General features: G+C 45.7%; 1 protein-coding gene across 1 annotated transcript in view; it reads right to left on the bottom strand.

The window, feature by feature from the left end:
* Positions 1-24667, bottom strand: part of grip2b (glutamate receptor interacting protein 2b) — a 95734-nt gene that overhangs the window by 45748 nt on the left and 25319 nt on the right. Inside the window, exons 10-12 of the mRNA XM_069942410.1 lie at positions 14185-14332; positions 10208-10377; positions 4730-4864 (exon numbers count right to left, since the gene is read on the bottom strand). Coding sequence (XP_069798511.1) covers positions 4730-4864; positions 10208-10377; positions 14185-14332 — 453 coding nt within the window. The remainder of the gene's footprint in view (positions 1-4729; positions 4865-10207; positions 10378-14184; positions 14333-24667) is intronic.

Here is a 24667-nt window from a genome sequence, read left to right as displayed (position 1 = left end):
TTTCCCTTTAATCCCGATAAATGGCCCAGACCCCAAATGTTGACTGATACCATTTCGACCCACGAATACTCTCTGTCCATTGTGTTTTCTCAAGCTTCCAGCAGCTGTAGCTTTTGTGTTTTTCCCACGATTTCCTTTGCTACAAGAGCAACCCTGCTCTTCTGATCTTATCTTGTGCCTAAAATCCCTCTTCACACCAATGTCTCCTCTGCACTCCATCAAGGACCATCATATCCTTCCCAAGGCATGCTGACTGGAACTGAATGCTAAAATTTTGCTAACTTCCCAACTTCTGCCTTCAATTTCACTTCATGGTTCTCTATGCTAAACTCCATCTCCCATTGTCTGCCCATCCTGCCGGTCTAATGATCCTGTTGATCCTCTTTGGTGTCTGGAACATCACTTACCTGGCCTCAAGTTCGCTGTTATGTGTTCACCTTGGAAAATATACTCTGAATTCCAATATTTACCATCATCCAATCTGTAAGACAATTGGCCTGTGTTTCTAAACCAACATATTGCATTCAAATTTGTAAACCTGCCTTTTATATGGTTGTCCGTCAAGTTGGCACCCACTGCATTATTTTCATTAACCTTGTCATCCAAAAATTTAGTTAGCTGTGTCAAACCAATATGTGGCCTTAATTAGTTCACTTCAAGAGTCTGTTAAGTTTTCTTGCCACTGAGCCCATCACTAACCAGGAATGCTTTTTCACCTGTCCTTGAACAATCATACCACATTTGCCACTTGCAATCCTCTGGCACCTCCCACTCTCATGTGGGGAAGATTAAATATTGGCACTCCACTTCCACTTCGTCAGCTGGGACACAAGGGCTCTGCACCAGGGGACCCACACTATTCTAGTTAGAGCTGGCTTTTAAAGCACATCGAAGCAAATCGATCTTCAGCCCATCCATCATCACCATTGATCTTTAGATCTATCAATATGTCATCTCTTCCTAAGCACACATGATATTAAGTATTCTAGCCTTGCATCTCTAAGGTTGCTTCCCATGGTGGGAGAGTCTTGGACAGGAGGGAACAACTTCAGGATAGAAGTGTGTCCGCTTAGAATAAAGATATGGAGGCATTTGTTGCCACAGGGGTTTGTGGAGGTCATGCCATTGAGAGTTTTTAAGGGAGAGATTGATTGGCTCTTGGTTAGCCAGCGCATCAAAGGTTATGGGGAGTAGGCCGGGCAGTGGGACTGAGTGGGGAAATGGATCAGCTCATGATTAAATGGTGGGGCAGACTCGATGGGCTGAATAGCCTATTACTGCTCCTACATCTTACAGTTTTTTTCCATAGTCATATCTTTTTGGTTGCCTCACTATAACTACCCATTTAATGTGTTCATCCCTTTGATGTTAATTTTTAAATTAAAATTATACAGCACGGTAACAGGCCATTTCAACCCACGAGTCCGTACCGTCCAATTTGCACCCCATTACCTACATCCCTGGTACGTTTTGAACAGTGGAAGGACACCAGAGCCTCCAGAGAAAACCCACACAGACGCGGGGAGACTATGCAAACTCCTTACAGAGAGCGCAGGATTCGAGCCCCGGTGTCGATCACTGGCGCAGGAAAGGCATTGCGCTAACCACTACGACAACCTTACCACCCTACTAACTATTGCTGTTCTTTTATCAACTTCTAATCAACTTTATTTTCCAGATCACGTCTCCATTTTGCATTTTCTTTGGTTCTCCCTTTAAGAATTCCTGCGCGCAGCATCAGCTTCCAACCCCATTGGAGGAAGGGTGTGTATTTTACGGGTAAAGCACAAAACTACTGGAGGAACTCAACTGGTCTCACAGCATCTGAAACATCGGTTAAATACCTTTACCTCCTATGGACAGTGTAAAACCTGCCGGTTTCCTCCAGTATTTCTGTATTTTTATTATGATCTGCACACTTTTGTGTTTCACCTCTGTGTATTTTACACACCTGTGATGCTGCAGCATCAAAAATTTATCTGCACTTACACATAGGCTGGCACAGTTAACATAGCTCTTAGAGGAACGCTGTTATCGTGCCACCAATCAGGCCTGGGGATAAAACCCACCGGTGTCTATAAGGAGTTGGCATGTTCTCCTCGTGTCTGCATGGGTTTTCCCCAGGGGTTCCAGTTTCCTCCCATACTGGGGGTGTAGGTTAATCAGGTGTAAGTGGGCAGCATGGGCCAAAAGAGACTGTGTTACTGTGCTGTATGTATGTCTATTGTACTTTACGCGCATGACAATAACCATCTCAACAACTCATCACTCTGAGAGAAAAAGAATTTGTTTTATTCCTCTCTCTCAGAAGCGACCCCGTAAACGGTGACCTTCCCCATCTCCCTCGCAGTCCTCGAGCTCTGGGTTCGGTTACTGCACCCTTTCCTCATGTGGGAATATACCTGATCTCCAACTGAAATATCTTCTCCCCTAAAGAGCGTCCATGACAAATTTGGTTCCACCTTAGCCTGACTGCAACTCCTCACATCTCACTGGGAGTTAGATTGTCCTTTGGTCTTCTCCATTCTAACTTAAACCTTGTGGCATGGCTATTCTCTCACTGACAAGGAGTTCCCTTGATCCACCTTATACCCCAAGAAAGTTCTCCCTAAATACAATCCACAATTCCTTTCCCTTTCCTGTTATGTTTTCCCATTGATATTTAGATAACTAATGGTCCACAATATCGCCACTCCATGCTGCTTTAAAATCTCTATAATTACCTTGCAGATTTGCCCCTCTACCCCTCTCTCAATCCCAGTTGCATGATCTTGCAGTTTTGGTCTCTTAACCCCAATCAAATGGATTCTGTCCTTGTCCTCTCTCTACTCCACAAGACTACGGCACCATATCTAATCAGTGTTCCCACCCAACTCTCTTCTCCCCTTCGCTATTTTACTGAACACCATTAATCACACCTGATTTCTGGTATGACCACTACATCATACACACTTATTTGGATTACGCTACTGATTTGCTACGTTGTTTATTTACTTATGTGCTCTAAACCTTCCATAGTCTCTTCCTGTTTAAGACGGCACTACACTCTCTCTCATATGAAAGTGGGTGCCCCGTTTAGTATGTAGTTTAAACCTCCCTTGGTCAGGGTGGTGAACCTCCCAGCAAGGTCTGTAGTTCTGGCTCTGATGAAGTGCAATTCACCACTTTTGAGTGGTTGCCTCATCCCCAGAACGGACTCCAAATGCCCTTGTGTTATCTCTGTCTGAAATGGGCAGCCCTCGACTTTTCAACAATAACCTTTTCAATCTCCATGGCCACCCTAGACCCAAGGTGTGCCCCCGCCCCCCCATCCCTTCTTCCTGTGGGAATGTTCTGGCCGGCTCCTGAAACCTCCTTTGAATGGGGGCTTTGGCATATTCTGCGCCAGGTTCGACAGCAGAGTGCAGGAGATCTGATAGAGCTTCTGGAGTTTTCTGTCTACTCTCGCACCTCAGCTCACTCCTGACTTTCATTAATTTACCAGCAATTATTCAGGAAAAATGTGCTTGTTCTATCCTTTCTATTTATGATTTAGTCATATGTTGCAGATGTAGGATTGAGAGGGTTGGACCATAGACAAATGTGGGTTGGAATCACACTCCAGAAATCGGGAAATTTATATTCAAGAAGTTGGATGAAACATTTCATCAATGATAATGACCCTAAGCTGCCAATTCAATTAAAAAAAAAGCACATGGTTCGTGTAGACATAAGGGTTCCTTTTAGTTTAGATTAATGTTGATTAATACATCAAATACATTAATGCATTAATCAATTAACCAAAATATTAATAAACAAGTACAACTTGGTTAATGCTTATGCTGGGGCGGTTGTAGATATCAATGGCCAGTGAGGGGGGGGCAACGACAGCCAAGCTGAAATTCCTCAACCTAACCCTGATCAAGGACAGCGAGAGGCACTGGAATGCGTGTTGTCTGATAACAACAGCCTGGCTAATACATTTCCAACAGTCCCGCTTCTCGCTAGAATCATTTGACTTTCAAGAATTAGGGAAACCAAAATTGTCGAAATACCGGTGGGGGTGGGGGTTATCTCTGTGTGATTGTTCCACCTTATGGTGCACCAGGTAGGTGGGCATTGTACAGCTTAATGCTGATGGAATTATGCTTGCCAACTAGGAGGTGACGGTTTTGAGAATGTTAATGTCAGAAATTTGGATTGGAAGTATAAAGAATGTAGGTAATAGGATCATTTGCTTAGCAAAGACTTGGGAATATGTATTTTAAAAGCAACGATAAATCCAATGAATGGATCAAGGGTTTCAATTTGTTTACTCAATAAAATTTTAGCAAAGCAGGTTTAATAAGATCCTACACATATCCTGTTAAGTATCAGCTTGCAGATGAGCACCTTAACCTGTGAGATGTGAAGGGTGACCAGGTATGTCTGGGATCTCTGGGGCAACCTTTCCCCTTCCATCTCCACCCCCTTCCACAATCAAGAGAGCAGCACCATGGAAGAGTCCTGCTTGGACACATCCTACCACCAACATGTTTTACAATGTTGAATGGAGGTTCTAAAGCTTGATGCTGGAAGAAAGCTTGAGTAGAGGTCATCCACTTGGGTAGTACAGGGGACCATGAATTAGAGCAGGAGGGAATCGGATGAGAAAATGAACAGCCTAGCTTGTAATAAATTGCCGATCTCGGGGCTGGTGCTAAATAACTGCAGTACTGAACTCTGAATTGGAGATAAGATGCTAATGTACATTTACAATAGTCCGAGGTGGTCAGAGAGGTTGGTGCACTCCAGGTGGATGTCTTGCAATGCCCTGGGTGGTACGTGTGGCAGTAGTTGACACAGGGGTCCCAGCAGTGATGGTGGTCACTCTTCTGAACCTTAACTGCCCGACAGCCAGCAAGGGTTGGGGAAGGGAGAAAAGAGAAAGAGATAATGAGTCAAACATAAATCCAACAAATTAAGGGCCTATCATAATCCCAAGTGTGGGAATGAGTCATTGGTTTTAAACTCAAGTAGCAGGCAAACGTCACATTGGATCATTATAAAAGAAGCACAGGACATGGATTATATTTTTTTTTTGTAAGACGGAAACAGTAAGAATAAGAATTGGATTCCCAACCACCTGAATAAGTAACTCCTGGTGGGAGATACCAGAGAATCTCGAGGTGAGTCACCCTCTTCAAAGATTCTTCTGAGCATCTGCTCTCCTCCATATTTCCTTCGGACACAGAGGGCCATTTCAGCCTTTTCGTTCCATGTCAGCTCGAGTAACCATTTCTTTGCCTATTTCTCCCCACATTCCCCCTCAGATTCTCCCACCCCCCCCCCCACCCCCCCACACACAAGGGGAAACTTACTGTGGAAATCTAATCGGCCTGCATATCTTTGGAATGCAGGAGGCAACCAATGCAGCCACAATGTACAGACCCCACACAGGCAGCACCCGAGGTCAAGATTAAACCTGGGTCTCCAGGGCTGTAAGGCAGCAATTCCACTTATTCTACATCTATATTCATCTATACAATAGTGACAAGTTCCAAAATGCTGGAGAAAACCCGAACACCCAAAGGAAACCCATGTGGTCATAGGAAGAAAGAGCAAACCCTACTCGAGGTCAGGATCAATCCTGGGTCAGTGAAGCCATGAGCCATGCCACGCCGTCACCCATCGCTTTCAACCCTTCACTACACTGACTTCGACCCTGATACAGATCAGGGTTCAGCTATCTTGTGAGCTCTTTACAAATGGAAGGATGCAGGAAAAATTGCCTCCAGGAATTTCTGAACCACCTCAGATCACAATACCACCTTTAAAGGTTACGTGGGGAACCTTTGAGATTCTGGACACTGTTCGCTGACACTGAATTTTCTCAGTGGAGCGAGCAATCAAGAAATTAGATTTAAAAATTGATCTCAATTTCCATTTCCACGTCTCTTGAGGTTACCAAAAATCAATTCAAAAGCATTCATCTGCAATTACACTGCCGGGGAGCACTGGAGGGAGACTTTATTTACTTGTAGTCCTTGGCGTAAGTGGTTGTTCATTCACAATTATAACACTCTGAGTAAACTAAACAGCTAATTGTGATCAAACAGTGGCACTTATTTACAACTAACATTGTGTGTTAATTAAAGAAACATAAACAGTCCCAGATTCAATAGCCACTTCTGGCCTTTCTACACCAATTCTATTCAATCCACAACTTGTTTCTCAATGTAAATTAAACTGCCAAGACATATTTTGATGACCTTAAATTTGATGACCTCAGCAGCAGAGCTCAGCTTTATCCCGAAACTATGTCTAGAGCTTCCACCTGGCCACCACCTTCACCAGTGAACAGGAAGTGGAGGTTTTATACAGTCATGGAAAGAGGTCTGTCCACCCAACTTGCCCATGCCGACTAAGCTAATGCCATTTGCCTGCCTTTTGCCCCTATCCAAGTCAAGGAGACAACTCTCCCAGATGGTAACCATGGCAGTGGACCAGCAAGGTGTTCAGCGGCTGAGGCACCCACATAGGCTGGGGCAACGAATGGTCGTGGGACTTGCATGGGATGGGGGGGCTGCTGGAAACCGGCTCACGGGAACCAGATATTGGAGCTGGGATTTGAGAGGGCGATGAGAGCAAGAAGGGGTCCTGAGGGCCTCGGGAGCTGAAGACATCCTGACTGTGTCGGAGGTTTGGACCTGGAACATGAGTCGATGTGGCTGTAGAGGATGAGAGCGCTGAAGGCAAATCCATGGACACTCAGTGACTCTGAAGGGACACTCTTTTGCTTCTCTCTTTCGCACTGTAAGATGGGCAATACTAATGGTGACTCTTTCCCTTACAGCAGGCAAACATTAAATAATATCATGTAAGAATACATTAAAAATGTAGCATACGTGACAAGAAAAGGAACCATGACCTTGACCCTCTAAACCTTTCTTGTCCATGTACCTGTCTAAATGCCTTTTGAATGTTACAATTGTTCCCTTTTCTTCTCATTCTATAACCCACCATCCTCTGTGTGAAAATGTCCCCCTTTAACCTTTCCTCTTTCATTTTTAATCTAGGCCCTCTAGTTTCAGATTGCCCTGCCCTGGGAAAAAGGCTATTTACCTTATGATTATATAAACCTCGATAAGGTCACCGGTCAGCGTCCTCCACTCTAGGGAAAAATGTCTCAGCCTTATCCAACCTCTCCTTATAATTCAAGCCCATCAGCCTCATCAACATCTTTCTCTGCAACTGCTTAATATGTTCCCTATAGTTGCATGACAAAACCTAGAGAAACATGAAAGTGTGCAGATACTGTGTCATGTTGTGCCAGTGACCTTAAGCTTCTCACTGAGTACATCAGTTATTACCATGGGCTCCTTTGTCTGCTTTGCGTGATGTTTCAAACAGGTCTCACAGCTTGAAACCATCCTGTCAGTTTATCCCTGGCCAATAAACAGCAGTACTGGCCTTACTCTTGCATTTTTCCATTCAAAAGTGCCCCTCACGCACCCTTTACAGCATCTCTTGTCACAGTGATTGAGGAATAACAATTCTGCTCTGTCTAAGTAGAAGCCCATTGACAACACTCAGCTCAGCTCTGATGTTGTAGTATGGCTGACACTCATCTCTAGCCTATCCTTCATTCAGATTCTTGATGACCTTCTGTAGAACTGCGGCCTTTTTCTATTTCAGCTGCGATCTGCTTGGATTTCAAGTCAGATCTGTCCACTTGAATTCATATTTGTCTAACAACTTCTTTATGTACATTGTTTTGAAGACAAGTTTGGTACGAATTTACCAATGAAATTGATCATTCCCAGCACTCTCCACATGGCTTTTTTGTCAGTGGGTCTGGGAATCTCTAAAATTGTTTTCACCTTGCTCATGTCTGGCTCTATATCTGCCTCTGACAGTTTACGTCCCAGAAAGGTGATTACCTTCACGCCAAAATAGACCACCGCGAGGAGGAAGGAGATGACTGAAGACCATTCAAACTACAGAACCAGTACCTCTGATGATCTTTGATGCTTCTAGAAAGACGAAAATATCCACGGATGCTTCAAAAGATGCAATAGATGCCGTACTACTAAAGGAGAAGTTTAGAGGCTAGTAGCATATGCATCAAGGACAATGACAACATCTAAATGTTGATATGCTCAGATCGAGAAAGAGTGTCTATGTCTGGTCTATAGACTTGAGAAATTCTGCAGTTATGTGCATAACAGTCTACCAACATCTGTGGCAAAGATGACAACGTTATGACTTTGAATTGGTGTACACACAGGGAAACTTACTGTGTTAGCTGATGCATTATCTAGGGCAACACAATGAGAGTTCCACAGAAACAGATATGAATCTCCACATGAATCTGGTCACAGCGTGAGGAGCTTTTAAACCTTCTTATTTTCTCTGCTGATATCAACTGTTACTCATTATGCACACTGTGGGGTTTTTTTTTTCTTCTTTCACTCCTGTGCACAGCAGAACTTGGCTGTTTCTTCCACTCCTGGTACCATGCAATGTTTATTTTATTACAATAAAGAAACTTGGGTTCTTTATAAAACAACTAGACTTATTGACTAAGCAAACAGCACTAAGGTCAGAGCATAGACATGCAGCCACATGGGAAGGCATCCATCTTGAATCTTCTAAAGATGCAACAAACATTCGAAGATGCAACATTCCCCAGATGCCAGATCCTCTGACTCCTCCTAGTGGTAGCACTCTATCATTAGTTCACTATGTACCTGCATCCCCAAGTCTTTTTGTTCTATACACTATCCAGTGCTCCAAGGAAATCCTGCCCTGGTTTAACCTACCATAGTGCAACAACTCTGAGTTAAATTCCATCTGCCATTCCTTGATCTATTTTCACACTTCATCTCAATCCTGTTGTAATCTTCAATAACCTTCTCCAGGTCCACTATACCACCGATTTTGGTGCCATCCACAAACTTACTAACCATCCAAGTCATTTAATATAGAACAGCCATTCTCAATGGGGACACTACTCACACCCCCTCTCCCTTTCTGGAGCCACAGCACATTTAAGTAAAAGCCCTTTCTTTCTTTTCACCTCATGTAACATCAATGTTTTTGTTTTTTATGTGGTCAGTAGGAGTGAAGTATGGAAGAAACCAAAACATGACCCATATACTTTGACCAGAGTCCTAAGGTGGGTGAAGGGGTATAGCTGAGAAAAATTGAGAACGGCTGAGGTAGACTCAGCACTGATCCTTGTTTATTTAAAAAATAAACCTATTCGGCAATCTAAACTTTCCAGACTTCACAGCTGGAACCTTTTATTGTTTATTGGTATAACAGGCCTTTGGGTTACAGGCCTCCTAAATGAGTAACAACCCTCCAAGGCCACCTTCTGCATCCTACCATGAAGCTAATTCTGTATTGTTGGCCAGTTCATGCTTCATCCAGGTGATCTGATCTTCCAGGCCTTGTCAAAGATCTTGCTGAAGTCCATAGTCTATTCCCCTGCCCTTATCAGTTTTGGGCAGCTAGCCCAGCTCATAATCCCCAGGAAGCCACTTGGAGTTTGAAGCCTGTACTTCCTGTCAGTGCTCCAGCCTTTATGGCCCCTGAAACTACCACCAGACATTTCCCAAGCATTGCGCTCCCTGTTACTATGGTCATGGAGCTGCAGGTGGTGGGATTGATGGTGACTATCTTCAACATAGTTGGCAAAGGTGATGAGGGCAAGAAGAAACCAGAACATGGGAACCCCTTCCAAGCCATTGTCCATGTTGACTTCCTCATTATTGGGCCCCAGGATCTTGTACCACGGGAACATCTTCACCACACGTGGCGAATAAGGTGCTCAATGGATGAAAGTGGCTGGCCATTGGGAGGTCCTTGCTGTTGCAGAAGACTGATCAAAGGTGGTCAATGTTCACTGGGACCCTCAGAATCCAGTGTGTCCCAAAACATACAGGTTTCCTGGTTAATTGGGTCTAATTGCACAGCACGGGTTCCATGGGCTAGAAGGTCCTTGTATTGTTAAAATTTAGAAGTAAATTCAATTATCCTCCCCATCTTTCACATGTTATTCATTTGCCTGACCTTTGCTCACACACTTAACCTATCTCCTAACATCACCTTCCCAGCTTAATCTCCTACCGATCTTTGTCTCGATTTTCTAGCATGATGTTCCCTCTTAAATGTGTACAATTGGATAAAGTAACTCCAAGAAGATTTCCCGCTGAACCCTCGTAAGGGGAACAAAGAGTACCTTGCTCCATGGGTTTCAGTGACAGACGGCTCTGGTGCACAGGAAGAATCTCCAGCTTTATGTTTTCCGTGGTGTTGCTGAGGAGTTGGGTGGCCTCCAATAAGGTGCAGTGCTCCGTGCTCACTCCATCGATGGACAAAATGTGGTCACCAATGTGCAACGCCCCACATCTGATCAAAAAATAAAGTCATTTAAAGCCAAGGGTACAGAGAGAGAAAAAAAAGACAGTAACCCTTTCATGCCCAGTTTTAAAACTTGAAACGAAAGTTTTATTTTTTAACCTACACCCCTCTTTTTGACTCCACCTTCTTTTGCTGTGTTGTCACCAAGCTATCGGGTAAAGAACCCCAGGTCACTGAACCTGGCATTCAGTGGTCACTGAAGGAGGCACTGGATAAGGTCAGAGAAATGTTTCCATCTCCATCTCATTAAAATTCTTCTCCATGTGTTCGGATGCCTCGGCACCTTCCCAGGGTATGTCTCTCCTCCTACCCTAGATTCCAACAAGAACACCGCCCTTCCAATATCCACTACTTCTGGCTCCAGCTGACATTCTCAGCTGAAGAAATTTCTCCTCACGTTTATTCTAAAGCGACGCCCTTTTATTCTGAAGCTGCGTCCTTTGGCAAAGATTGATAGGTATCTGAATCGTCAGGGTATCAAAGGTTACGGGGAGAAGGCAAAGTGGGACTGAGTGGGAGAACGGATCAGTTCACGATGGATTGGCAGAGCAGAATCGATGGTCCAATGGTGTGCTTCTCTCCCTGCACCTTATGGTCTTAGACGGACCCATTACTAACAACATATTCTCCATGTCCACTCTATTCAACCCTTTCAATATTTGGTAGGTTTCAATGAGATGTCTTTGCATCTTTTAAACTCAAGTACTCCAAGCCCAGAGCCTTCAAACTCTCTGCATACATTAATCTTCTTGACGCAGAGTAAATAACTCGAGAGGCTGAGACTGAGTCCCTGATCTACAGGCTTCTGTTCACAATGGACAAGGGCCTCATCTTGTGACCCAGGCTTTCTGGGGAAGGGGAAGGGTGATGGAGGGTTTAAAACAAGGTCAAAAGGAGGAGGAGCCGCAGGTACAGTCACAGGTTGGGGTGGAGCCAGGTCATCAGGAATACAATACAGTTCAACAGTTCACCACACTTCTCATCCCCTGGATCATTCTCACCCTGTCATTTGCTCATCTATTGCCCGATCGTTGTATCAATGCTTAATTTTTTAAGCATATTCGATTGAGTCCAATGAAAGCAAACATCATAATTTCACCTCCGGAGTTTGAAATGAAGCGGGAATTGCAGATCATTTGGGCTAAAAACAAAGCACGAGAGCAGTGCAACACCCTCAACAGGACCCCTGTAGGCCATCATTACCTCGCTCTGAAAACTCAAAAGAAAATCACAACGGGACTTTGATTTGTAGAGCATTGGCCTCGGAGTGTTGCCGAATGCTTTAAGAGAAATGAGGCACTCTTGTAGTTCACTGTTCTGAAAGAGAGATAGAACAATGGCTGAAGAATCTATTCGCTCGGTTTTGGTTGAGAGACAAATATTGGTGGCACTCCAGGGAGAACTCACATCAAAACAGGAAGCATTGGAAACACTCAGCAGGTTAAGCGAGGTATGTGGGGAAAGAAGCAGTTACCATTTCACGTTAAGTACCTTTCCTCAAGGATTAGAGAGTAGGATCGTAGAAATATATGACCCACCTCGCCCACGCCAACCATGATGCCTGTCCATGCTAACCTTATTTGCCCATATTGAGCCTCTACTCCTTTCCTATTCAAGTACCTGTCCAGATGACCTTTGAACTTTGCAATTGCATCTGCCTGTAATGGCAGTAATACCGGTGCTGTGGACATGGGAGCGTGGGAAGCAGGGACAGCGCTCATTCGCAGGGTCCAACCATCTTGTCCTAATGCCAATGTCTCTGGACAAGCTTTAAACAGCCTGTCAAAGGAGCTGACAGTGTATTTATTTAAAATCCTGCATCTGCAGGGTCTGGGCCTAAGGTGGAGGTGCCTGGGCTGGGCAGCAGCCTAGAGGGGTTGCAGACTTCTGGGAGGACAGCAGGCCAATGCAGGATACCCGAAACAGGGAGTAACACCAATCTGTTGAGAAAGAGAAGCATCGAAGATTACTCTATTGGGCGATGACCACAGCAGTGGACTAGCAAGGATTTCAGCGGCTGAAAGGCCCACACAGGCTGCAGGTTGTTTTGACTTGCGGTGGGCAGCTGGAGGCTAACTCACGGGAACCAGGTATCGGAACCAGGACTCAAGAGGATCCTCGGGAAAGAAGGGCTCCAAAAGTTCCTCAGGCATTGAAGGCTTCCGGATTGTGTCAGAGGATTGGACCTGGAGCCCAGGTCGCCAACGGATTGAACAGGGGTCTGCGCAGCCGCAAAAGCTACGGGAGCACAGGGGGTGAATCCACGGACACTTGGTGTCTCTGAAGGTCATCTCTTTTGCTTTCTCTCTTACTATAAGTGCTGCCGGCTGAGACTCATGGCAACTCCAAGGTGTAATCTAAGAGCCGGAAAGCCTTCCTCATATGCTCATTCCTTCTGTACTGACAATAACCACACCAGCAGTGTGAGTATAAACTAATATGGACACTAAGAGGTTTTGTCTCTCTGCAAGACAAACCTGGAAGGCTAGACTGTAGTTCTGGACTGCTTTATATACAAGATCACCGGGATGACCCCTGGTGACCTAGTGCAGTAACACCATTCCTGGAATCATCTTTGTGAACCTTCTCTAAACTCTCTCCAATGCCAGCACATCCTTTCTTTAAGGAGGAGCCAAAAACTGAACCCTGTTCTCCAAGAGAGGCCTCACCAATGCCTCATAAAACCACAATATCACATCCCTGCTCTTATATCCTATTCCTCTCGACATAATGTGATCCAACTAAATGTACGACCACAGAATGACGTCATCGCTCTCTCTCAATGCTTCAGCCTATGAAGGCCTGCAATATCAAATGCCTTCATCACTCCTCGATCCACCTATTTGAGCCTCAGGATCTCTCTGGACTCTACAACACCTCAGGTCCCACGACTTATGAGGAAGGGATTTGTGATTGTGGACTTCAGGAGGGGGAAATGAGTCATTCCTCATCGAGAGGTCAGCAGTGGAAATGGTTAAGAATTTCAAATTCCAGGGTGTCATCCTCTCTGAAGATATGTCCTGGGGCCTCCATATTAACGCAGTGAAGAAGGCGGTTTGCCATCTCCTATTTGAGGAAATTTAGCATGTCACCAAAGATTCTTGCAACTTTCTACAGGTGGACCATGGAGAGTATTCTGACCGGTGCCAATGCAATGGACGGAAAATGGCTACAGAGTTGTGAACTCAGCCAGCGCCATCATGTGGATCAGTCTTCACTCCATCAAGAGGCAGCCTCTATCCTCAAGGACCTTCACCACCCAGGCCATGCCCTCTTCACACAGCTACCATCAGGAGAGGAGCCTGAAGATAAACACTCAGGGGAACAATAACAACTTCTTCCCCCTCAGCCATCAGATTTCTGAATGGACAATGAACCCCAGGCACTCCCTCATTTTCTCTTTCTTGCTCACTTCATTAAAAAAAAAATGTAATTTATAGAAATCAATGCCACTGCAAAACAATCCATTTTGTGACATTTATGATTCTGGGAGATGAATTTTGCTTTCTCTCTCTGCAGGTGTGAATGACTGCTGAGTGCTTCAGTATGTTCAGTATTGGAGAGGTTAGGTTTATTCTCACTAAAATGAGAATTGCTGTTTTCTCATCTCCAGAGAGATCTCCAAAGTAGTCTCACCTGGTGCAGAGCTCAGATTCCTTGATTCACCTTTGATGGCCAGTCCTCTCTGCAGTCAGTGGAGGTGATGTACCCTGGACTCCTGAACTTGACCCAATCAGGACTTGGGGCCAAGAGCCACCAGAGGCAAGGCCCTTACTTAAACTAGAGAGCACATACCTGTCCACGATGCTTGCCGCTTTGATTTTGTCGAGGATGATGACGTGCTTGTTGCGATGCGTCCCGCTGGACAGTGAGATCCCCAGTGGGCATCCTGGAGTTTTGGTGATTTCCACAAGCAAAGGGCCAGAAGCATTGATCACCGAATCTGAAAAGCAGAACGGCTACTGGCTTAACCACAGGGATGTCTCAACCTGGGTCTCTGATTCCCACAACTAAAGCCTCCCGTCACCCCGCCCATGACCTCTTCCCGTCACTTCCCTAAGGTAGAAGAGAGTTTGTGGATGGTGGGGTTGAGTGCACTAAACAAACGCGTTGGAGAAGCTCAGCAGGTCACCCAGAATTCAGAGGAAGTCACGGGTTACTCTCGAAGGGCTCAGGCCTGAAACATCAATTACCCTTTACTTCCTACGGATGCTGCAGGACCTGCTGAGTTTCTGAAAAACTTTGGTGTACTGTAGAAGGTACAGAAGCCTCAAGTCGGACACATCTCGGTTCAAGAACAGTTTTCTTTGTCCGACTGCTATCAGGTTCTTGAACCTTCCTACACCACCCTAACCAGAATTCTGGTCCAGGACCATCAACAGTCCATTGATCTGCTCTGTTGATAAAGACATTATTTTGGCACTACAATCAAATATGAATAATTTATTTATGTATGATGTAATGTGATGATTAAGTGCCAGTTGATGAAGTCGACAAAGACGATGTGATCAAACAATAATCATGGCTTTTATTAGCAGAAACTCATGGTACAATAATGAAAGACAATAGATGCATATACAGTTATATCCAAGGGGAGTGTCCTTAACAGTAGAAGATAATGCACAGCTAATGTTAGTACAGCAAGGCTTGCCAGAGGGGAGACTGGCAGCTTGGCAGACATTCACCACAGTCTCCCCCTGGCAGAAAAAGGGTTAAAATCAAAAGGACAGCTGCTAGGAAAGACTGAAGCAAGCAATACATGGATACCATGTTTGGCATTGAGAATACTCTAATAGCCAATATATGCCAGTATCTAGCAAGCAATCGAAATATAATGAGATGCTTTATGAACATGTCAGCCTATCAGGTTGCTTCATCTCAAAACAGGTGGCTCCTTTGCAACCTTGGGAACTGGTACAGGTCCTGGGTCTGTAGTGTGGGAAGGACTGACTTCTGGACCCGCTCCAGAATCGCCAGCGTGAGGCAGTGGAGCCTCAGCATGGCCATCTGAAAGCTTACTTGGTGGTGGGGGGTGAGTCCAACCTCTCAGGCTCACTTTGAGTAGGGGTGTGAGGAAGGGGCAAACCAGGTGAGGCCAGATCTCTTAGGGGTACAGTGTCAGTACTCCCATCTGGGAATTTAACATGAGTGTAGTTGGGGTTAGTATGCAGTAGCTGAATTGGTTGGACTAGGGGGTCTGTTTTACGCGCCCGAGTGTGGCTCTTCAGCAGCACGGTTCCAGGCTCAGATTAACAGGCTGGCCAGTCCATCACAGTTCCTGATTTCCTAAGAAAGGCAAACATACTTTCATGAGGTGTTTGATTTGTTGCAGTACACAATAAAGACTGAAAAGAATGTAGTGCCTCAGGCAGCACCTCCTGCCACCGGGTAACAGGGTAACCATGTGTGTTTAAGCAAGATTAACAGTCTTCCAGACTGTAGCATTAGCCCTTTCGACCTGCCCATTGCCCTACGGGTTGTAGCTCATGGTACGGCTGGTGGTAATCCCCTTCCGTAGCAGGGCTCGCCGCAGTTCAGCTCTCATGAATGCTGAGCCCCTATCAGTATGAATGTAACTGGGAAAACCAAAAATGCCGAAAATTCTGTCAAGTAACTTAATGACAGAGGCTGATGAGACGTCAGAGCAGGGTATCGCAAAGGGAAATCTGGAATATTCATCAATTACAGTGAGGAAATATACATTTTTGTTGTTGGAAGGTAACGGTCCTTTAAAATCTAAGCTAATCCTCTCAAAAGGTCGGGTTGCCTTGATGAGAGTGGCCTCCGGAGCTTTGAAGTATTGCAGTTTGCATTCTGCGCAAACAGGACAGCTTTTAGTCAGTTTCCTAACTTCTTCCAGAGAGTAAGAAAGGTTGTTAGCCCTTGTGTAGTGGAAGAATCTCATGACTCCTGGCTGGCACAATCTGCTATGGATCTCTTTTAGCCCCTCCAGCTGAGCACCAGCAGCAGATTGTGACAATGCGTCAGAGGGATCATTTATCCTGTCCGGTCTGTATTCGATCTCATAATTATAAGTTGAGAGTTCTATTCACCAGCGTGCCATCTTATCGATCTTGATTTTACTTTTGTGTTTAGTACTGAACATGTCTCTTCTTTGGCTTGGCTTCGCGGACGAAGATTAGGCTACAGATTTCTGATCAGTAACAAGAGTAAATTTTCTGCCGGCTAGAAAGTGTCTCCAATAGCGAACAGCTTCAATAATAGCCTGGGCCTCTTTTTCAATGGCAGGATGTTTATGTTTAGGTCTGCGTAACGTGCGGGAGAAGAATGCCACAGGTCTGCCCTTTTGATTAAGGGTTCCTGCCAAGGCACAATCTGAGGCATTAGTTTCCACTTGGAATGGGACATCCTTGTCAATGGACGAGAGTGCAGCTTTGGCAATATCAGCTTTAATTCTCTCGAAAGCCTTCAAGGCTGTTGGAGAGAGAGGAATAGATTTAGTTTCAAACGAGGGTGTGTCTTTGTGGCGTAGTCCCGAACCCATTTGCAGTAGTAGGAAAAGAATCCCATACACCTTTTAAGGGCTTTTGCTGAGTCTGGGGGTGGTAACTTCTTAAGGGGGGGGCCATTCTTTCCGGGTCAGGCCGGATTTTGCCCTTGCAGACAATGTAGCCCAGAATGGGTAGCTCTGACGTGTTGAACACTCATTTGCCCTCATTAAATGCAAGGTTGAGTTCTTTAGCTGGTGCTAAAAATTTCTTTAAGTTGTTGTCAGGCTCAGTCTGTGTTTTCCCACAGATTGTGACATTATCCAGATAGGGAAACGTACCCTGTAACTCATACGTCTTAACAATCTTATCCATTTCCCTCTGAAACATATAGCCATATAGGGCCATTCCCTTTTCTTAATGGTGATTTGGTGACAAGCTGCTTTGAGGTCGATAGTGGAGTACACTTTATATTGCGCTATCTGATTAATCATTTCATTGATGCATGGCAGGGGGTAGGCATCCAGGTTAGTGTAACGGGTGATTGTCTGGCTGTAGTCAATAGCCAGTCATCTCTTAGTGTGATTTTTCACGACTACCACTTGGGCCCACCACAGACTCTTACTAGGTTCAATTACTCCCTCTTTAAGCAGTCTCTGGGTCTCCACTTTGATAAACTCACGATCCTCTTTACTGTAAGAATGGCTCTTAGTGGCAATCGGCTGACACTCAGGGGATAATTCACTGAAAAGGGAAGGAGCTTTGATCTTTAATGCGGTCAGACCGCAGTAACTAGCGCGGGGGATGGTAAGTGTGGGTAGTGGCCTACCGAAATTTAACATTGCACTATTCATCTGAGATTGAATATCTAACCCCAGTAACACAGGGGCGCAGAGCTCCGGCATAATAAAGAGTCACACATCAGCAAGGCAAAGTCCCTGCAAATTTAAAGTAACTTTCCACTTGTCCCGTACAGTTATTGTAAGTTCACTACAAGCCATCGGTATCTTTCAGTTCGCTGGATACCTCCACAAATTTAAGGCTCTGGCAATTTTCTCATGTATGTAGCTGTCAGTACTCCCCAAGTCTATTGGACAATCAAGAGTCTCACCATTCACCTCCTCCTTCATAGTCGACCGTTCCAGTCTGTAACATCCCCCAAGCTTTACAGTGAATTGAGCTATCACAGGGGATCTCACCTCGCCGTCACTTGAAGTCGATTCAACCTGCTCATCTGAAGATTCCCCCTTTTCACAGTTGTCTTCCGTTCCTGCAACTCCAGGATGCATTTTCTTGGTGCTTCTCTTCTTATCAGTGGGAGTACTTTTCGCTTTACACGCTTTAGCGAAGTGGCCAAGTTTCCCACAATAGCTACAGGTAGCAAATTGAACCGGGACCTTCTGTCTGGGGTGCCAGCTCTTATCACAGAAATAGCATTTTTCAGGAGTTTGCCCTTTTCTTTCCTTCGGAGTTCCAACACTCCTGGATGTTTCCTCTTCAATTTCGAGCATTTCAGTGGACCGCATGGCACTCCTCAGTGTTTTGGGTAGAGTGACTGTCCGGTCGTAGGTTAAGGGCTCCGTCTCCAGCAGCCTCTGTCGGATGTAACTGGAGTCAATCCCGTTGACAAAAGCATCCAGCTTCAAGGCATTGCAGTGTTGTTGCACATTGACTGCCCTGACATCACATTTGTTTGCCAGTGAGTCGAGGCCCAATGCATAGGCAGCATCACTTTCCCCGGGTTTCTGGCGTCTAGTCAGCAACTGGTGTCGAGCAAGCACCACATTCCATGGCGCTGTATAGTAAGCAGTCAGACGTGCCCGGGCTATAGTCAGAGCGGTAGCTCCTTGCGTTACGGCGAAAGGGACCTCACCCAGCAGAGAGTTCAGGTGGCCCCACTGTATCGCCTCATCGACCACGTTGTTTCAGGCCATGTAGTAATCGAAACAAGCAATCCAGTGGTTGAAGATTTCTCTGGCCTTCGGGGCAGACTGGTCGATTATCAGCCGCTCTGGCTCGAGTGCTGCATCCATTTCGGCTAATAAAATTGAGGTGCCAGTTGATGAAGTAGACAAAGTCGAAGTGGTCAAACAATAATCATGGCTTTTATTAGCAGAAACTCATGGTACAATTTCTTTCTTTGGCTTGGCTTCGCAGATGAAGATTTATGGAGGGGTGAATGTCCACGTCAGCTGCAGGCTCGTTCGTGGCTGACAAGTCCGATGTGGGACAGGCAGACACGGTTGCAGCGGTTGCAGGGGAAAATTGGTGGGTTGGGGTTGGGTGTTGGGTTTTTCCTCCTTTGTCTTTTGTCAGTGAGGTGGGCTCTGCGGTCTTCTTCAAAGGAGGTTGCTGCCCGCCGAACTGTGAGGCGCCAAGATGCACGGTTGGAGGCGAGATCAGCCCACTGGCAGTGGTCAATGTGGCAGGCACCAAGAGATTTCTTTAGGCAGTCCTTGTACCTCTTCTTTGGTGCACCTCTGTCACGGTGGCCAGTGGAGAGCACGATCTTGGGAAGGCGATGGTCCTCCATTCTGGAGACGTGACCTACCCAGCGCAGTTGGATCTTCAGCAGCATGGATTCGATGCTGTCGGCCTCTGCCATCTCGAGTACTTTGATGTTAAGGATGAAGTTTCTCCAATGAATGTTGAGGATGGAGCGGAGACAATGCTGGTGGAAGCGTTCTAGGAGCCGTAGGTGATGAAGGTAGAGGACCCATGATTCGGAGCCGAACAGGAGTGTGGGTATGACAACAGCTCTGTATACGCTAATCTTTGTGAGGTTTTTCAGTTGGTTGTTTTTCCAGACTCTTTTGTGTAGTCTTCCAAAGGCGCTATTTGCCTTGGCGAGTCTGTTGTCTATCTCGTTGTTGATCCTTGCATCTGATGAAATGGTGCAGCCGAGATAGGTAAACTGGTTGACCGTTTTGAGTTTTGTGTGCCCGATGGAGATGTGGGGCGGGGGGGGGGGGTGCTGGTAGTCATGGTGGAGAGCTAGCTGATGGAGGACCTCAGTTTTCTTCAGGCTGACTTCCAGGCCAAACATTTTGGCAGTTTCCGCAAAACAGGACGTCAAGCGCTGAAGAGCTGGTTCTGAATGGACAACTAAAGCGGCATCATCTGCAAAGAGTAGTTCACGGACAAGTTGCTCTTGTGTCTTGGCGTGAGCTTGCAGGTGCCTCAGATTGAAGAGACTGCCATCCGTGCAGTACTGGATGTAAACAGCATCTTCATTGTTGAGATCTTTCATGGCTTGGTTCAGCATCATGCTGAAGAAGATTGAAAAGAGGGTTGGTGCGAGAACGCAGCCTTGCTTCACGCTATTGTAAATAGAGAAGGGTTCAGAGAGCTCATTGCTGTATCTGACCCGACCTTGTTGGTTTTCGTGCAGTTGGATAACCATGTTGAGGAACTTTGGGAGGCATCCGAGGCACTCTAATATTTGCCAAAGCCCTTTCCTGCTCACCGTGTCAAAGGCTTTGGTGAGGTCAACAAAGGTGATGTAGAGTCCTTTGTTTTGTTCTCTGCACTTTTCTTGGAGCTGTCTGAGGGCAAAGACCATGTCAGTAGTTCCTCTGTTTGCGTGAAAGCTGCACTGTGATTCTGGGAGAATATTTTCAGCGACACTAGGTATTAGTCTATTAAGGAGAATCCTAGCGAAGATTTTGCTTGCAATGGAGAGCAGCGTGATTCCCCTGTAGTTTGAGCAGTCTGATTTCTCGCCTTTGTTTTTGTACAGGGTGATGATGATGGCATCACGAAGGTCCGGAGGCAGCTTTCCTTGGTCTCAGCAGAGCTTGAAAAACTCATGCAGTTTGGCATGCAGAGTTTTGCCGCCAGCCTTCCTGACCTCTGGGGGATTCCATCCATACCTGATGCTTTGCCACTTTTCAGTTGTTCATTTGCCTAATATGTCTCTTCCCGGGTGAGGACCTCATCCAGCTCTAGCCTTAGGGGCTGTTGAGGGAGCTGGAGCAGCGCCGATTCTTGGACTGAGCGGTTGGCACTGAAAAGAGATTGGAAGTGTTCTGACCATCGGTTGAGGATGGAGATCTTGTCGCTGAGGAGGACTTTGCCGTCTGAGCTGCGCAGCGGGCTTTGGTCTTGGGGTGAGGGGCCGTACACAGCCTTTAGAGCCTCGTAAAAACCCCTGAAGTCACCAATATCCGCGCTGAGCAGGGTTCGTTTGGCGAGGCTAGTCCACCACTCATTTTGGATCTCCCGGAGTTTGCGCTGAAGATGGTTGCATGCGCGACGGAAGGCTTGTTTCTTCTCTGGCCAGGACGGCTTTGCAAGATGAGCCTGGTGGGCAGCTCGCTTCTTTGCCAGCAGCTCCTGGATTTCCTGGCTGTTTTCGTCGAACCAGTCCTTGTTTTTCCTGGAGGAGAAGCCCAGTACCTCTTCAGTGGATTGCAGTATGGTAGCCTTCAGCTATTCCCAGAGGGTTTCAGGGGACGAGTCTGTGAGGCGGATTGCATCCTCGAGCTTTGCTTTGAGGTTTGCCTGGAAGTTTCCTCTCACTTCGTCTGACTGCAGGTTTCCAACATTGAACCTCTTTCTGGGGGCTTTACTGTTCCTGGACTTTGGCTTGAAGTGAAGGTTGAGCTTGCAGAGAACCAGCCGGTGGTCAGTGTGGCATTCCGCGCTGGGCATGACTATATAATAGGTGCATATACAGTTATATCCAAGGGGAATGTCCTTAACAGTCGAGATAATGCACAGCCAATGTTAGTTCAGCAAGGCTCGCCAGAGGGGAGACAGGCAGCTTGGCAGACATTCACCACAGATGATCATTAGTTTATCGCCTGCTCGATAAGCTTAGAACCACCAAGCTGAGAAACAGTTCCTTCCCAATGGGCAGTGAGACTGCTCAGACAAACGCCATTATTTATTAAACAATGTTTATTTATTTTAGTATTTGTGTATAAGTACTGTGCATCTGTATTATTTGTCTGGATGTGTGTTTTTACTGCTTTTGTACCGAGAACACTGTTTCATCGGGTTGTACTGGTACAAGTGGATGTTAATAAACGTGAACTTGTACACTGTACACATGCACCAAAATTCTTAATTGCTGCAGCCAAACAGGTACTTTGTAAAAAATATTAATATTAATAGTTTTTGTTCAATTAAATTAAAGGAGATAATAAATATACGAGATAGATGATAAATATTCTTAGTTGATAGAAACCCTTTTTGCTGATGACTGTGCGCTCTTGGCACACAAAGATAGTGATCTGCAGTTAATGCTGAACAAATTCTTAGACACTGCTATGCTCTTTGGCCTGACCACTAACTCGAACAGCGCTGAAGTACTCCATCAGTCCATGCCAAACACCATAGAACCAAAAATCACTGCTGACAACACCCAGCTGACAAATGTAAACAGCTTCACATACTTGGGGAGCATCATCTCGAGTGATGACTCTTTGAACAAAGAAATTGACTCCAGGATCCACAAGGCCAGCCAGCCTCTGGGGAGGCTGTGTACAGAGTGCTCAATCAACACAATGACAGAGCTGTAGTCTTCCCTTCTCTCCTATATGGATGTGAGACCTGGACTCTGTACCGACGTCACATCAAACAACTGGAGAAATTCCACATGCGCGCTCTCTGTTCCATCCTTGGCAAGACCGTGTCTCCAACCTGGAGTTCTTGGGTCACACGAAATCCACCAGCATTGAGTCCTTGATCATCAGAACCAAGAAACAGTGAGAGGGACACATCATCAGAATGGATGACTACCGTATGCCTTGCCAGATGCTCTATGGTGAACTGGAAACTGGAAGGAGACCTCAAGGTCATCCACGCAGGCGCTATAAAGACACTGTGAAGGAAACCCTACACCTCTATGGCATCCAGCCAAGAGAACTAGAAGCTGCAGCTGCTGACAGACCCCGTTGGTGAGCCCTGTGCATGAAGCCTACACCAGTTTTGGAGACAGGCGCTGCCAAAAACTGATGGAAAACTGTGAAAGGCGTCACAAAGCAGCAGCCACGATTATTACAAAAACGGATTTCAGTGCCCCCATTAAGCTCGACTTTGCGCTTCCAGACTGGGACGGTAAAGTGACCTTCGTGTCCACAGATGAACTGCCCGACAACGTGTCTTCTTCGAACAGAAGGACAACCAATAATGTTCATAGGTACCATTATCTTCCTTTTCTGTTGCTATTCTTTTCTATTATGTGTTGTGTGTTTTATGTCCCCTGGGAAGCTACAGCAATAAGACTTTAATTGCATTTATTCATTGTTCTTGTGTATATGACAATAAACTCTTCAAAAGCTTCCCTGTGATGAAAATCACTGACAATTCAGACACCGTGTTTCCCCGTTTCTGCCTTCCACAGAGACCGTCTGCCTTGCAGAGTGTTTTCAGCCTTTTTACTCCTTCTCATTGCTCCCAATTCCACCTGAAGGACACACTCACCAACTTTCTCTGTGGCCCCACATCCAGTGATTTATTTCCTTCAATACCCAGGCCTTTTCACCTACTTCCCAACTCTTAAATTCACTGGGATTTCCCAAGCAATGTGGGAATGGGAGATTAATCCTGCATTTGGCCTGTATCCCTCAAAATCCATCCTATCCACGTATCTGTTCAATTGTTTCTTAAATGCTGCGAAAGTCCCTGCCTCGACCACTTCGTCCAGCAGCCTCTGTGTAAAAATAGTAGCCCCTCAGGTTCTACTGAATCTCTTCCCCTCTCACCTTCTACCTGTATCCCCAAGTTACTGGTTCCCCTACTCTAGGCAAAAGACGCTGATTTATTCCTCTCATGGTTTTGTCAAAGTAGCCTCGGTAAGTTGCACCCCGAGTGCACTGGTGAGGGAGGGACAGGTAATGGAAGGTCTTAGTTGTACCATGGAAGGGAGGAGCCTTTTCCTGGATCATGTTATCTTCTTGATGCCATTTCAGGCTACTGGAGAATACTCCATCTTATATTAAATTTAAATTTACACATACAGCATGGTAACAGGCCCTTATGGGCCTGGGTATTTGAGCCTGTGCCACCCAAATACCCCAATTATCCTACAACACCTGTCTGTTTTGAAGGGTGAGATAAAACTGGAGAAACCCATGCAGACACAGGGAGAACATGCAGACTCCTTATAGGTAGCGCAGATTCGAACACGGGTTGGTGGCTCTGTAGTAATGTGGCATTTATGGCTGCACTAACGATGCCACCCACTGATTGGTGAATCAGCTTCAGGGGTTGAGATCATCCCACAGGATACCCCACCCTCTGACCAAAACTAAATGCCTAAATGTTGCTGGAGAATGGATGCTCAGGAGAAAGGTGGCCATCAGGAATGTTCTGCGATGGATTCCCATCAAGCATCAAGAGTAAGTGGTTAGATTTTATGGGACAAGTTAATTGCCTAGCACGTGTGGGACACAAATATTACAGTGCTACATCAGCATATACCTGAATGTTGTCTCAACCTTGCTGCTTACTGACATGGATTCCGTCAGTGCGCAGATATGAATGGAATGGAATGCCTCCTTTTGGCTCAATGGATGGAAACCATTGAAGAAGCCAGAACATTGGGTATTACAGGTTCTGTCTTGAGGTACTGTATTATAGGGTCTGCATTGCATCCCCAGTATGACTCCAGAAAGTTAGTTTCCATTCACTAAGGTCTGGTTGATATTATGCACCATCAAGTGCTGCTTTCATGCCCAAAGAAATCATTCTAACTACAAGCCTGTGTGGAATGCTCATTCACAGCTCCTTGCTGGGACCCCATTATCAGGCTTCCTGTTTGAGAGCCATATCACAAACTCTTAAAACACTGCATCACAAGCATCCTGCTGTGTTATTGCACC

This window comes from Narcine bancroftii, chromosome 5, assembly GCF_036971445.1.
Source record: "Narcine bancroftii isolate sNarBan1 chromosome 5, sNarBan1.hap1, whole genome shotgun sequence".
NCBI classification, from domain to species: domain Eukaryota; kingdom Metazoa; phylum Chordata; class Chondrichthyes; order Torpediniformes; family Narcinidae; genus Narcine; species Narcine bancroftii.
This window is presented reverse-complemented; position numbering and strand designations above follow the sequence as displayed.